The sequence below is a fragment of the Stegostoma tigrinum genome, chromosome 21 (assembly GCF_030684315.1).
Source record: "Stegostoma tigrinum isolate sSteTig4 chromosome 21, sSteTig4.hap1, whole genome shotgun sequence".
In the NCBI taxonomy this organism is placed as follows: domain Eukaryota; kingdom Metazoa; phylum Chordata; class Chondrichthyes; order Orectolobiformes; family Stegostomatidae; genus Stegostoma; species Stegostoma tigrinum.
This window is the reverse complement of record NC_081374.1, coordinates 54,674,703-54,691,039: the sequence shown is the minus strand read 5'-3', so window position 1 is coordinate 54,691,039 and position 16,337 is coordinate 54,674,703. Positions and strand designations below refer to the sequence as shown.

At 43.5% G+C, this 16,337-nt stretch overlaps 1 protein-coding gene across 2 annotated transcripts; it reads right to left on the bottom strand.

Moving 5' to 3' along the window:
* Positions 1 to 310: 310 nt before the first annotated feature.
* Positions 311 to 3,225, bottom strand: LOC132210818 (probable G-protein coupled receptor 139). 2 transcript variants are annotated; one of them, XM_059653254.1, is made up of 2 exons: positions 2,843 to 3,225; positions 311 to 470 (listed from the first exon to the last, which is right to left on the bottom strand). In XM_059653254.1, exons 1-2 carry the CDS (start codon positions 3,126 to 3,128, stop codon positions 394 to 396), a joined length of 363 nt encoding a protein of 120 aa, XP_059509237.1. In that variant the 5' UTR covers positions 3,129 to 3,225; the 3' UTR covers positions 311 to 393. The 2 variants fall into 2 exon arrangements, with proteins under 2 accessions (XP_059509237.1, XP_059509236.1); XM_059653253.1 differs by lacking the exon at positions 311 to 470 and adding an exon at positions 1,296 to 2,199.
* Between the last annotated feature and the right edge of the window lie 13,112 nt (positions 3,226 to 16,337).

The window sequence follows — 16,337 nt, the reverse complement described above, 5'->3', positions numbered from 1 at the left end:
AGAAGACCTCACATTGGGAGCAATGAATGCAGTAGACAAGATTCAAAAAGCAGGGAATGCTACACTTCCTCCTACACCTTCACACTTAACTCCATCCATGGCCCAGAACAATCATTCTGTTTCGAACAGGGATTAACCTGTACGTCCTGCAACTTGGTCTATTATGTCTACCCTTCCCATTGACCAATCTCCACAATCCCTTCCTGCATCCACCTATCACCACCCCACATCCTTCCCCCCGAACCCATTCCCCCTCCATAGTCCTGATGAAGGGACCCGATTCAGAAAGTCAACATTCCCATTCCTCTGATGTTGCCTGACCCCCTGTGTTCCTCCAGGCCCACACTGTATCATCTCTAAGTTCTTGCATCAGCAGTTCTTGCTATTTCCCAGTCACTGAACGATAAGCATTGTTTTCAGTCTCTCTTCACTCCGTCCTGATTTCTTGTCATTTTGGCCATTTTTACCATCTACAAAATGAGACAGAAAATATTTGGTCAATGTCCGTACCATTACCTCCTTTATCATTGTTATTTCCTGAATTCTATTCACTCAGGGATGAATATTTCCTTTAGCTACCTATATCCTTTTATCCACCTTTCAAGAAATAGAACTTCTTGCTGGTTTACATTTTTTCATCCAGTTTCTCCCTCTCTTTCAAATAAAATCATCCAATGATGGTTCAAAGAAATTCAACCTTATAACAGTCAGCTTCACAGCTTTGACCAGTTTCATTCACCTTGATACGATCCTCAACATCTGTAGTCAGTGAAGAATGGTATTCCCTTCTCACTGAAGTGTGTGAAAAAGTATACTTTATGAGAAGTATGTAATGTCATCTTAAAAGCCGAAAGCTTCTGAGTTACCATGCTAGAATTTGACATCTTGTTTTTGCTGTACTCCATAACCAACTGTGCTTTCACAGGTTTGTATTTCTTTGAATTAAGTTTAAAGTCCAAGGTCGGTACCGTGTTTATCACCCTCAAACTGGATAGCATTTCCATCATGTTGTGATCACTCTTGAGTACTGTGTTAGTTACTGAACCTGCTCCTCTATCTATCTCTCTGATGCTTCCACACATGCACAGCCACACACCCACGCTTGCATTGAGATGCAGATAAACAGTGTCCTGGCACAGGTGCACAGGCTGTCAAATTAGGCAGGAAAAATCACAGAGCAAAGGTCCTGGAGATATCATCTTCTTTCAATGATGTCTATTAATAAGACACCAGGACTGTGGATGAGACAGAAACACGTGCAACATTGATTGCCGATGATGTAATTCTTCCGTCAGTCTCAATGTTTAATACATTTCACAATTGGAGTAAAGGGATAGTACACGATATTCTTCAAATGCTCCCTGAACTTAGGATGTGTGATGACGTAAATCACAGTGTTTGTGCAGCAACTCAGCATCTGCAGCAAGTAGCCCAGTTCCATTACATAAAGAGGCAGATATACTAACTCATATCCCAAAAGTTTCATTCTCCAATTTATGGAATAAACCATTGATACTGACCATAACAGAATGAAATTCCCTGAGATAAGAAACAATAAAATGATGGAATTCTTTCGACTCTTCATCTCTGGGTCTTTGGTGCTCTTTCTGTTGCTCTGATGGTGGAGTCTCCTGCGGGATCTGCTGGTCACTGCAATGTGTCTAACCGTTAAAACATTGAGAAGCAGAATGGGAATAAAGGCAACTCCTGGTGTTAGAATGTAATGACAGAACTCAATTGCTCCCCAGATTGGAGAAAATTTCAGTACATTTTTCACCCAACAAAACCAGGGTCTGCTCCTGACATAATACCGATGAGTAAACAGAAAATACCAGAAAATGTTCTTCAAACAGCTCAATCCAGTCACTGTTGCCAGAACCACGGCTGCTGTTTTCACTTTGCAATATTTACTTCTCAGATTTGGGCAACAAATGGCAACAAATCGATCAAAGGTGAAAGTGACGGTGAACCAGACAGAACAGTCAGTGGCTGCATAAAGCAGGACAGCGTGGATATTACACACAGGGATACCTTCTAAGAAATGATGCCCTTCCAAATAGACAAATGGAATGTGTCGCAATATGAGGTCAAAGATAGTGACCAGGAGATCTGCTATTGCCATGGCTACCAGGTAGTGAGAGACACATCGGGAGAGACCACACTTTTCCTGGGACAGGATCACAATTGTTATTATGTTGGCTGTGAGGAAAGCAAACAATGAAGTTATAGTTTGTGCTTGGAACAATGTTACCAGTTTTATTGAACACTGATTGAGATGTACACATGGAATTTTGTATCCAGCCCCGTCATAAATATTTACTTCAGTGTTCAGGTTATTTGGTGAACTAAACGACTGTTATTCCATAAATTGACCATGCAGTTAAAATATAAGATATGATAAAAAATGCTGTTCACTGATGTGTTCGTGACTGTTGCAATACATTTTGCCCCATAATGGAAATCGCAGAAACTTAGCTTAAATTGTCTGTTAATGAATTTTGAAAATGGGCAAGATCTGAGAGATGTGACTGTCATGTAAACACGTGATGGAAGCAATGGTTAAACAATGTTGTTTTTTAAATGCATGCAAGGATTCCAGTATTAAACCTCAACAACATTGACATGAGGTCAGTGGGGTAATGGATACTGAGCCAGTGAGCGCTCAAAAAGACACCAAGGTAACTAGGGTTCAGGACCTGGAGAAAAGCAAGAAGCAGTAAAGATGAGAGAGTAAATTTCAAGCACGGTAAAGCCCTTATCAATGGGTTGCAGAATGAACAACACAGACAAAGAAAACAAGAGCAGCAAAATACGACAATTTGTAGAAATACAAAAGATTTACCAGGCACTGCAATGATTGCAAGAATCGGATAATAAATGAACTGCATCATCCGAAGGGTCATTCGAATGCGGGATCTGAGTGGTTTCCGATCAAAAGTAGCAGAAAGTGAATTCAACATCTCAATGAAACCCCTTCCCATTGTTTTCCCATTCCCATCGACTGTTCTCACATCTTGAAGCATTGTCAATCCATTCCAATCTGTTGTTGTAACATTCCAATCGTTTGTTCTTCGATTCAAATCCAGTGTTGTATTGTTCCAATCCATCATTGCCAGATTCCAATACATTGTTGCATCATTCTAATCTATTACACTCCAACTTTAAACTGTGATCAGTCCTTCTCTCTCTCTCTGGTATCCCAGACCTCTATTAGTACCACGGCTGTCTGTCCCACAGACACTATGAGAGGACAAATTGAACACTGCCCCTTATAAGTAGTACGCCCTGCAGCAACACAGGTAGAATCCATTGGGACTGAGATTAGTGACAGTTACTAAACAAACAGTTACTCTTTCCATCCCATCTTCTCTGTGGCAGAGTAAACTGATGTAATTACCCAGGTGATTTCAGAGGTTGGGTGAGGAAAGATTGATGTCATTAATGAATGTACAGGCTGTCAAATGGGATTTGGGCCTAGAGTCTGAGCATGACCAATGTTGAAGTCTGTTAAAGAGAGGGAGTGAATGGATCATGTAATTACAGGTCAGTTCTTAAATTGAAAGCCATGGCCTAAGGTGACAGGGAAGCCTGAAGCATGACACACTGGGTGAGCTGATGAAAATAAAGCGGTGAGCAGTTGTTCAGACAGCAAGGAGATGTCTGGTCTGTTTAATCTCCTTCAGCTGACAGCACAGAGCCTACACAACCTACACCTCCACCCTGATCAAACCATCTCCGCATTTCCAAATCATGGCCATTCATGTACATTTCCATGTGCCTTCATGTCATTGGTAACTTGAAATCTCCCAATCTCTGCCTTGATGGTACAGCTTCCACATGTTGACTGGGGCACAGAATTTCAATAATTCATCATCCTCTCAGTGAAGAGGTTCCTCCTCATCTCAGTCCAAAATGGATTGTCCTTGATTCTGAGAAGTTTCTCGGGTACCCACACACAGGGCCGGAGAAATATCCTTCCTGTACTTCCTGTCAATCCCTATAAGCAATTTGGAATTTTATTGGATATTACTGAATTCATCCAGCTCCAGATATTCCAGTCTCCCTCATCATTAAGTAAGGGGGCCAAACCTGTTTACACGTCCACTCTCCTTCCTTTACTCTGATCCTTGATCCCCTATTTATTAAAATCTATTTCAGACTTAAATACTCACAAGGGCTCAACCCCCACAGCTTTCTGTGACAATGAGTTCCAAAGACTCATGACCCTCCGAGAAAAGAAATTTCCCATCATCTCAGTCTTGAACTGGTGCCCCTTCATTCTGAGACGAAGCCCTTTATTCTTGGACTGTCCCGTGAGGGGTAACATTCTCTGTGCATCGCACTGTCAATACTTGTCACGTGGTTGCCTCTCATTCCTCTAAATTCCAGTGAGTACAGTAGTAATCTGTTTAATTTTGCTCCATAGCCAATTTTTCCATCCTGGGATCATCCTTGTGAACATTTCTGATCTGCCTCCAATGAAATGTTATAGAACATAGAACAGAACATAGAACATAGAACAGTACAGCACAGAACAGGCCCTTCAGCCCACAATGTTGTGCCGACCATTGATCCTCATGGATGCACCCTCAAATTTCTGTGACCATATGCATGTCCAGCAGTCTCTTAAATGACCCCAATGACCTTGCTTCCACAACTGCTGCTGGCAACGCATTCCATGCTCTCACAACTCTCTGCGTAAAGAACCTGCCTCTGACATCCCCTCTATACTTTCCACCAACCAGCTTAAAACTATGACCCCTCGTGCTAGCCATTTCTGCCCTGGGAAATAGTCTCTGGCTATCGACTCTATCTATGCCTCTCATTATCTTGTATACCTCAATTAGGTCCCCTCTCCTCCTCCTTTTCTCCAATGAAAAGAGACCGAGCTCAGTCAACCTCTCTTCATAAGATAAGCCCTCCAGTCCAGGCAGCATCCTGGTAAACCTCCTCTGAACCCTCTCCAAAGCATCCACATCTTTCCTATAATAGGGCGCCCAGAACTGGACGCAGTATTCCAAGTGCGGTCTAACCAAAGTTTTATAGAGCTGCAACAAGATCTCACGACTCTTAAACTCAATCCCCCTGTTAATGAAAGCCAAAACACCATATGCTTTCTTAACAACCCTGTCCACTTGGGTGGCCATTTTAAGGGATCTATGTATCTGCACACCAAGATCCCTCTGTTCCTCCACGCTGCCAAGAATCCTATCCTTAATCCTGTACTCAGCTTTCAAATTCGACCTTCCAAAATGCATCACCTCGCATTTATCCAGGTTGAACTCCATCTGCCACCTCTCAGCCCATCTCTGCATCCTGTCAATGTCCCACTGCAGCCTACAACAGCCCTCTACACTGTCAACGACACCTCCGACCTTTGTGTCGTCTGCAAACTTGCTGACCCATCCTTCAATTCCCTCGTCCAAGTCATTAATAAAAATTACAAACAGTAGAGGCCCAAGGACAGAGCCCTGTGGAACCCCACTCACCACTGACTTCCAGGCAGAATATTTTCCTTCTACTACCACTCGCTGTCTTCTGTTGGCCAGCCAATTCTGTATCCAAGCAGCTAAGTTCCCCTGTATCCCATTCCTCCTGACCTTCTGAATGAGCCTTCCATGGGGAACCTTATCAAATGCCTTACTGAAGTCCATCTCTTCTTATCACAGCAGAACCTTTCACATTTGCAGAAAGACTTACCTCCTCTTATATTCCAACCCCCTTGAAGTAATGGCCAACATTCCATTAACTGTTCTGGTTATTTGCTAGCTGTCTGCATTTTGTGCCCATATCCCACCCCCCCCCGCCAAGTCCCCTTGTCTTGAAGCTTTCTGCAGTCTTTCTCCAAATGGAACAACATCACATTTTCTCAGAATCAATTTTTATTTCAACTTTTTCCTGTTCATTTTGAACAAGACATGGAGTTGCCAGTGTTGAACTGCGATGGGCAGGGTCAAAAGTCAAGCAACACCAGCTTGTACTGCAACAGGTTTATAGATAAGCTTATGTCTTCACATAAACCTGTTGGATTATAACGTGGTGTTGTGTGATTTTTGATTTTGACGAATAAACAGGATGGTGACAGCAGACTTCCCAGATAGTTCAACCCGAGATGAGTACTTCTCTTACAATGCATTGTGTCCCCTGTGATTTTTGACACTTGGACTCAGCATGCGAAAGTACAGCAAATTGTTTCATCAAGGGGAGATCATGCCTGACAAATCTTTTAGAATTCTTTGAAGAGGGAATAAGCAGGGTAGACCAAGGAGAGCCAATTGATGTTATCTACCTGGAATTCAAGAAGGCCTTTGATAAGGTGCTGCACAGGAGGCTGCTGATTAAGACAGGGGCCCATGATGTTCGAGGCAAGGTGATAGCATGGAGAGAAGATTGGCTATCTGGCAGAAAGCAGGGAGTGGGATAAAAGGGTCTTTTTAGAATGGCAGCCAGTAGCAAATTGTATTCCAAGAGGGTCAGTGCAGGGACCACAACTTTTCACTTTATACACGATTGATTTAGATCAAAGAACTGAGGGCATTCTCGCAATGATTGCTGATGACATAAACATGGGAAGAGAAACAGTTTGTATTGAATAGGAGGGGAAGCGGCTGAAGGATTGTCAGGATTGGAGAGTGGGCAAAGAAGTGGCAGATGGAATACAACATGTGAGTGTGTGAGGCTGTACACTTTGGGAGGAAGAATATATTATGTTAGAATCCATACAGTGTGGAAACAGGCCCTTTGGCGCAACAAGTCCACACCACCCCTTGAAGCATCGCCCCCAGATTCATTCCCCTATAACCCACACACCCCTGAGCACTACGGGTAATTAAGCATGGCCGATCCACCCAGCCTGCACATTTTTGGACCGTGGGAGGAAACCGGAGCACCCGGAGGAAACCCACGCAGACATGGGAAGAATGTGCAAACTCCACACAGACAGTCGTCCGAGGCTAGAATTGAACGTGGTTCCCTGGTGCTGTGAGGCTGCAGTGCTAACCACTGAGCCACCGTGCCACCCTAGGGGCAGAGACAGTTTGAAATGGGGAGAACATTCAGAAATCTAAAGTGCAAAAGGACTTGGGAGCCTCTTAAGGTGAACTTGCATGTTCGGTCAGTACTTAGGAAGGCAAATACAATTTTAGCATTTATATGGAGAGAACTAGAATATAAAAGCAGGGATGTATCTCTGAGGCTTTATAAAGGTCTGGTCAGACCACATTGAGAGGATTGTGTGCAATCTTTGGCCTCATACCTCAAGAAGGATATATCAGGCCCGGAGACGGTCCAGAGGAGGTTCGTGAAAATGATTCCAGAAGTGGAAGGCTAAACATATGACAGTGTTTGAGCACTCTGGGTTGATACTCAATAGAGTTCAGAAAGATATGAGGCATCCTAGTTGGAACTTAAGGAATGCTAAACAGCCTGGAGAGAGTGGACGTTGGGAGGACGTTTCCATTGGCAGGAAAACCTTGGATCTGAGGGCACAGACCTAGAGTAATGGGAAGAGCCTTTAAAATGGAGATAAGGAGAATCATTGACCATATTTAAAATAGAGCTAGATATGTTTTTCATGGTCAAGGGGTTCAAAGATTATTGGGAGAATGCTGGAAAATAGCGTTGAGAAACTTATCAGCCATGATTGAATGGTGGACCACACTCAACGGGCTGAATGGCCTAATTTCTGCTCCTATGTCTTATTGAGATGTTATTGGGATAACATCCCATTGATTTCTATACTTCTATAAATCAATGTCCTTTATCTGCCTGCACATAGGTACGCTGACACTGCCTTAAAACCTCCTGTGCAACTAGAAATTAGATGGAAAACTTTGTAACTCCTTATCTTCCTACACATCGATATGCAGACACTGCCTTAAGCTTCATGCCTGAATAAAATTAGAGTTAAACTGTCTCAAATAAGATTCAGTGAGGAGCATTTGTAAAGGTGTGAGACTTCTGAAGGATGTAACTTCTGTCTCTGACAAAGAGACCAGGGCACTGTTCAAATCAGACACATTGGCAACTTGAAATTACATTGTCACGTTAACAACTTGAAATCATCTCCTGCCGTTAGCAGTCATTTCATGAATGATCGATACTGTATCCTGGTCTTTTATGTTCTTGATGTAATAATTGTTTAGTATCCTGTCTTTTTCTGTTGTAGTAATTGTTTCATGCATCATGTCATCGTGAGATGTGAAATTGTTTTTTGTATTATGTACATAGTAAAGTATAAAAAGCGGGGAATGTCGGCTGCTCGGGGAGAATTACTTTTAAGACTCTGCAATCTGTGCCGGGTTAAGTACAGTGAGCCTCCACAGCTTGTACTTGCTTTGTAATAAAGGGATTTGTGTTTTTCTAAACAGGTCAGTGTCTTGTTATTGCATCAAGTCCGTGAGGGTCTCTGAAAACGAACCTGATATTATTGTCTCAGTGATAATGGGAACTGCAGATGCGGGAGAATCCAAGATAACAAAGTGTGGAGCTGGATGAACACAGCAGGCCAAGCAGCATCAGAGGAGCAGGAAAGCTTGACGTTTTGGATTAGGACTCTTCTTCAGGAAAAACAAGTATATCACCTGATATTTCACCTTGGGAGCTTACAGCCTAATGGCCTCAATACTGACTTCACCATCTTCAATGTCCATCCAGTCCCAGCCTTATCGCATGTCCAGCCCTCCCCCTCCTCCTGACTGCCCTGACCTGACCTAACCTGCTGATCTTCCGACTCGAGTATCCACTCCAGTCTTCCCATGGTCCAATCATCATAAACCCCCACCCTGAATCCACCTATCATCATCTCTCCTACCCTACCCCAGCCTCACCTTCTCCTTTTATTTATTTCTGGGCTACTCTCCTCCTCTCCAGTTCTGACAAAGGAATTTGATCCAAGACATTGACTTTCCTGCTCCACTGTTGCTGTCTGGCCTGCTGTGCTTTTCCAGTATCACACCTGTAGAATGGACTTCCTGCATCTGAAGTCTTTATTTTCTCCCTTTTCCACTACCTCTGGTGTTCCATTGCAGGAAATTTTTCTGTGCTCAAAAAACTGGACAACTAGACCCTTCGTATCTCAGTCCCCTGACATTTAACCAATGCCTCTCCAGTTTTTGACTTTCCTACCATGGTGAAATGCTGTTGCTCATCAAGGCATATCTTATCTGTGCCTCTCATGATTTCACAGCCATCTCTACAGTCACCCCTGAGTCTCCTAAGCTCCAGGGAAAGAAGTCTCAATGCTATCCAGTTCTTCTTATAACTCAAACTTCTATCAGCCTTCTTTCTGTAGTAAAGTGACCAGATCTACATGGAGTAATCCAAAAGTGGTCTCACCAATGCATTGTACGGCTGCAACCAAACATCCAAACTACTATTATCAATGCTCTAATCAATGAAATCTCACATGTGCAAGCATCCTCACCACTCAGTATAACTGTGACTCTATTTGGGACTATTTTGGAGATAATGGACTTGAACTTGTGGCAGAGGAACTGGTGCCAGAAGCAAGGATTTAAATTCTTGGATCACTGGGGTATGTTTTGGGTTAAGGATAAATTGTACAAGAGGGACGGGTTACATCTTAATAGGTGGGGGACCAGCATTCTGGCAGCCAGGTTTGCCACTGCAACACAGGCGTGTTTAAACTAAGTAGTCGGGGAGAGGGGCCAAACTGGAAATTTAAGAATGAAGTTAAAGGGAAATTGAGAATAAGAGAAGTTAAGAAAGACAGCAGAATCAACGGAGCTGGAAACTCAAGAAGGGATCGCACAATATGGACAAGTGAAATAGGGATTGATAGGAAGGGTGAGGGGAAAATCAAATTAAAAATATGATACATGAATGCACGAAGCAAACAAATTCAGGTGGATGAGCTTGAGGCTCAGTTGGAAACTGGCAAGTACGGTGTTGTGGGGATAACTGAGACGTGGCTTCAAGTGGACAGGGCCTGGAAAATGAATATTCAAGGCTATACGTGCTTTCAAAAGGACAGACTGATGGGCAGAAGGGGTGGGGTGGCCCTGTTGGTGAGGAATGACATTCAGTCCCTTGCGAGGGGCGACATAGAATCAGGAGATGTAGAGTCAGTATGGCTAAAGCTGAGAAATTCTAAGTGTAGAAAGACCCTAATGGGAGTTATTTACACGCCCCCAAACAGTAGTCAGGATGTAGGGTGCAAGTTGAATCAAGAGTTGAAATTGGCCTGTCACAAAGGTATCACTACAGTTGTGGGAGATTTCAACATGCGGGTAGACTGGGAGAATCAGGATGGTACTGGACCCCAAGAAAGGGAGTTTGTAGAGTGCCTTTGAGATGGATTCTTAGAACAGCTTGTACTGGAGCCTACCAGGGAGGAGGCAATTCTGGATCTGGTGTTGTGCAATGAACCAGATTTGATCAGGGACCTGTAAGTAAAAGAGCCATTAGGAAGTAGTGACCACAATATGATAAGTTTTAATCCGCATTTTGAGAGGGAGAAGCAGAATCAGAAGTGTCAGTATTGCAGTCGAATAAAGGGAACTATGAAGCTATGAGGGAAGATCTGGCCAAAGTTCAATGGTTCAATACCCTCACAGGGATGGCAGTGGAACAACAATGACAGGTATTTCTGGATATAATGCAAAAGGTGCAGGGTCAGTTCATTCCAAAGAGGAAGAAAGATCCTAAAGGGAGGCAGGGGCGGCTGTGGCTGACGAGGGAAGTTAAGAACTGTATAAAGATAAAAGAGAAGAAGTATAACATTGCAAAGATGAGTGGGAAGCCAGAGGACTGGGAAGCTTTTAAAGAGCAACAGAAGATAAGTAAAAAGGCAATACGCAGAGAAAAAATGAGGTACGAAGGAAAACTGGCCAAAAGTTTAAAGGAAGATAGAAAAAGCTTTTTTAGGTATGAAAAAAGAAAAAAAATGGTTTAGGCTAAAATTGGGCCCTTGAAGTCAGAAACGGGTGAACTTATTATGGGGAACAAGGAAATGGCAGAAGAGTTGAATAGGTGCTTTGGATCTGTCTTCACAAGGGAAGACACAAGCAATCTCCCAGATGCAATAGTGGCTGAAGGACCTAGGGTAATGGACGAACTGAAGGGAATTTATATTAGGCAGGAAATGGTGTTGGATAGACTGTTAAGTCTGAAGACTGAAAAGTTCCCAGGACCTGATGGTCTGCATCCTAGGGCAGTTAAGGAGGTGGCTCGAGAAATCGTGGACGCATTGGTAATCATTTTCCAATGTGCTATAGATTCAGGATCAGTTCCTGGGATTGGAGGGTGGCTAATGTTGTCCCACTTTTCAAGAAAGGAGGGAGAGGGAAAACAGGAAATTATAAACCGGTTAGCCTGGCGTCAGTGGTGGGAAAGGTGCTGGAGTCAATTATAAAAGATGAAATTATGACTATTTGGATTGCAGGAACAGGATAGGTCAGAGTCAGCATGGATTTATGAAGGGGAAATCATGCTTGACTAATCTTCTGGAATTTTTTGAGGATGTATCAATGAAGATGGACAAGGGAGAACCAGTGGATGTAGTGTACATGGACTTTCAGAAAGCCTTTGATAAAGTCCCGCAGAGGAGATTGCTGAGTAAAACTGGGCACATGGTATCGGGGCAAAATACTGACTTGGATTGAAAATTGGCTGGCTGACAAGAAGCAAAGAGTAGTGATAAACGGGTCCCTTTTGGAATGGCAGTTTGTGACGAGTGGGATACCACAAGGTTCGATGCTGGGACCGCAGCTGTTTACAATATACACTAATGATATAGACAAAGGCATTAAAAGTAATACTAGCTAATTTGCTGATGACACGAAGTTGGGTGGCAGTGTGAAATGTGAGGAGGATGTAATGAGAATACAGGGTGACTTGGACAGGCCAGGTGAGTGGACAGATGCGTAGCAGATGCAGTTTAATGTGGATAAATATGTGGTTATCCACTTTGGTGGCAAGAACAGGAAGGCAGATTACTATCTCAGTGGAGTCAAGTTAGGTAAAGGGGAAGTACATGAGAGCTAGGTGTTCTTGTACATCAGTTCATGAAAGCAAGCATGCAGGTACAGCAGGCAGTGAAGAAAGCTAATGGCATGCTGGCCTTCATAACAAGAGGAATTGAGTATAGGAGCAAAGAGGTCCTTCTGCAGCTGGACAGGGCCCTGGTGAGACCACACCTGGAGTATTGTGTGCAGTTTTGGTCTCCAAATTTGAGGAAGGACATTCTTGCTGTTGAGGGAGTGCAGCGTAGATTCACGAGGTCAATTCCCGGAATGGCAGGACTATCATATGTTGAAAGATTGGAGCGACTGGGCTTGTATACACTTGAGTTTAGAAGGATGAGAGGGGATGTGATTGAGATGTGTAAGATTGTTTAGGGATTGGACACTCTGGAGGCAGGAAACATGTTTCCGCTCATGGGTGAGTCCTGAACCAGAGGACACTTTAAAAATAAGGGGTAGGCGATTCAGAACAGAGTTGAGGAAAAACGTCTTCACCCAGAGAGTGGTGGATACATGGAATGTTCTGCCCCAGAAGGCAGTGGAGGCCAACTCTCTGGTTACTTTCAAGAAAGAGATGGATAGAGCTCTTAAAGATAGTGGAATCAAGGGTTATGGGGATAAGGCAGGAACAGGATACTGATTGTGGATGATCAACTATGATCATAATGAATGTTGGTGCTGGCACGAAGCGCCGAATGGCCTACTCCAGCACCTATTGTCTATTGTCTATTTTCAAGGAGGTATGAACTTGTGCCCTTTGATCTCTTCGTTCAAAAACAATCTTCAAAACCCTACCATTGATGATGGAAGTCCTGCCTGTTTTGCTTCACTAAAATGCAACACGTTGCATTTGAATAAATTGAGCTCCATCTGCCATTCCTCAGCCCACTGGCCCAACTGATCAAGTCTGGCACTCATCAGCTGTCACTTATTCAGGATCCGATAATGCAAAGAGTCAGGTGTAAGGAACAAATCATTCTGTAGCCGTTTTGTTTTCCTGATAGGATTGCAGAATTGCTGCAGCGGACGGAGTTATTTGGGTCATCTTATCTGCATTGGTTGCTCAAGAGAGAATCATTACAGAGTGTTAATCTCCTGCTTTACCTCAACACACTTGCAGTCCCTGTCCTCCACTACAACACAGTACATTTCCTTCATGAATGAGAATGATATCAAAGCTGTCAGACCCCCAACTGCAATATAAGGTATTGTTCCTCCAAAGTTCATGTGGCCTCATTATGACATTGAAGGAGGCCCAGGATGGACGTGTCGCCAAGGGAGTGGGGAGGGGAGTTGAAATGGCTGGGAACAGGAAGGTGTTTTTGATTGGAGCGGACACAGCACAGATGCTCGGAAAATCATTTCCTGAGTCTGTACTTGGTCTATCCACATAGAGGAGGCCACATTGGGAGCAGTGGACCCAGTAGACCAGATTGGAGGAGGTTCTGGTGAATTCCTGGCAGATATGGAATGATTGTTGTCTTGGATGAGGGTGAGAGCGGAGGTGTAGGGGGAAGGGTAGCAGTTCCGACAGTTGCCAGGTAGGGAGTGTGGAGTGGCCGAGGTATTAGTGGAGAGTGCAGTCCCTATGAAAAGCAAATAGGGATGGGGAGGGAAATATCTCTTCGGTGGTGGGGTCTGATTGCAAGTGTTGAAAGTGGTGGAGGATGCATTGGATTCAGATATTGGTTGAGTGGTATGGGAAGACCAGGGGGAGTCTAACCTTGTTGCTGTCAGAGGGAGGGGGTTTAAGGGTAAAAGTGTAGGAAATGCAGGAAATGCAGTTGAGTCATTTTTGCAGCGACTGCTTTCTCCACGACTCTTTCGTGTGCTCCACACTCCCCAACAACCCCAGTACTCCTGAAACCTTTCCCTGCAAATGCAGGAAATGCTACACTTTCCCCTTAACCTTCTCACTCAACTCCATCCATGGCCCCAAACAATCATTCCGTTTCCAACTGGGATTAAGCTGTACGTCCTGCAACTTGGTTGATTACGTCAACCCTTCCCATTGACCAATCTCCACAATCCCTTCCTGATTCCATCCATCACCACCTCAAATACATCCCCCCAACCCCAGACCACCTCATTTATTTCTGAGCTCTCTGCCCCCTCCACAGTCCTGATGAAGTGCCCTGACCCAAAATGTCAACTTTCCTGCGCCTCTGATATTGCCTGACCTGCTGCGTTCTTCCCGGTCCACACTGTATCATCTGTAAGTTCCTGCATCAGCAGTTCTTCCCATTTCCCAGTCACTGAGCGATAAGAATTGCTTTCAGTCCTGGTTCATTCCGCCCTGATTTACTGTCATTTTGGGCATTTTTTTCTACCGTCATCTACAGAAAGAGATGGAAAATATTTGGTAAATGTCCACACCATTCCCTCCTTTACCATTGTTAATTCCTGAAATGCATTCACTCAGGGATGAATATTTCCTTGAGGGACCTTAATCCTTTTATCTACCCTTATAGAAATAGGACAGGGTGAAGAAATCCAACTTTATACCAGTCAGCTTCACAGCATTGACCAGTTTCATTCACCAATAACATCTGTAGTTCATAAACACTGGTATTCCCTTCTCATTCAATTGTATAACAGTGAAAAGTTTACTTTTTGAGCAGTATGAAATGCCTCTAAAAGTCTCAGGTTTCAGAGTTAAAATGTTTTTGCTGCACACCATAACCAACTGTGCTGACATGGGTTTATGTTTCTTTGAATTAAGCTTAAAGAACAAGCTCAGGACCATGTTTACCACCCTCAAACTGGGCAGGATTTCACCATGTTGTGATCACTCTTCAGTACAGTGTCTGTTCCTGAACCTGCTGCTCTATCTATCTCTTGCTTCTCTACATGCACAGCCACACACCCACACTTGGATTGAGATGCAGATAAACAGTGTCCTGGCACAGGTGCACAGGCTGTCAAATGAGGCAGGAAAAAATCACAGATCAAAGGTCCTGGAGATATCATCTTCTTTCAATGATGTCTATTAATAAGACACCAGGACTGTGGATTAGACAGAAACGCGAGCAACATTGATTGCTGATGATGTAATTCTTCAGTCAGTCTCAATGTTTAATGCATTTCACAATTGGAGTAAAGGGATAGTGCACAACATTCTTCAAATGCTCTCTGAACTTAGGATGTGTGATGACATAAATCACAGTGTTTGTGCAACAACTCAGCAACTGGAGCATGTAGCCCAGTTCCATTACAAAAAGAGGCAGATATAAAGACTCATATCCCAAAAAATTCATTCTCCAATTTATTGAATACACCATTGACACTGACCATAACAGAATGAAATTCCCTGAGATAAGAAACAATAAAATGATGGAATTCTTTCGTCTCTTCATCTCTGGGTCTTTGGTGCTCTTTCTGTTGCTCTGCTGACGGAGTCTCCTGCGGGATCTGCTGGTCACTGCAATGTGTCTAACCGTTAAAGCATTGAGAAGCAGAATGAGAATAAAGGCAACTCCTTGGTGTCAGTATGTAATGACAGAACTCAATTGCTCCCCAGACTGGAGAAGATTTCACATCCCTTGTCACAAAACAAAACCAGGGTCTGATCCTGTGATAATACCGATGAGTAAACATAAAATACCATAAAATGTTCTTCAAACAGTTAATAGTTTTAAGCTGGTTGGTGGAAAGTATAGAGGGGATGTCAGAGGCAGGTTCTTTACGCAGAGAGTTGTGGGAGCATGGAATGCGTTGCCAGCAGCAGTTGTGGAAGCAAGGTCATTGGGGTCATTTAAGAGACTGCTGGACATGTATATGGTCACAGAAATTTGAGGGTGCATACATGAGGATCAATGGTCGGCACAACATTGTGGGCTGAAGGGCCTGTTCTGTGCTGTACTGTTCTATGTTCTATGTTCTATGTTCTAAACAGCTCAACCCAGTCACTGTTGCCAGAACCACGGCTGCTGTTTTCACATTGCAATATTTACTTCTCAGATTTGGGCAACAAATGGCTACAAATCGATCAAAGGTGAAAGTGACGGTGAACCAGACAGAACAGTCAGTGGCTGCATAAAGCAGGACAGTGTGGATATTACACACAGGGATACCTTCTAAGAAATGATACTCTTCCAAATAGCAAATGGAATGTGTCGCAATATGTGATCAAAAATAATGACCAGGAGATCTGCTGTTGCCATGGCTACCAGGTAGTGAGAGACATATCAGGAGAGACCACACTTTTTCTGGGACGGGATCACAATTGTTACTACCTTGGCTCTGAGGAAAGCAAAGAATGTAGTTATAGTTTCTACTTGGAATAATGTTACCAGTTTTATTGAGCACTGATTGAGATGTTCCTGTCAGAAATGTTTGCATGTGTTCAGGTTA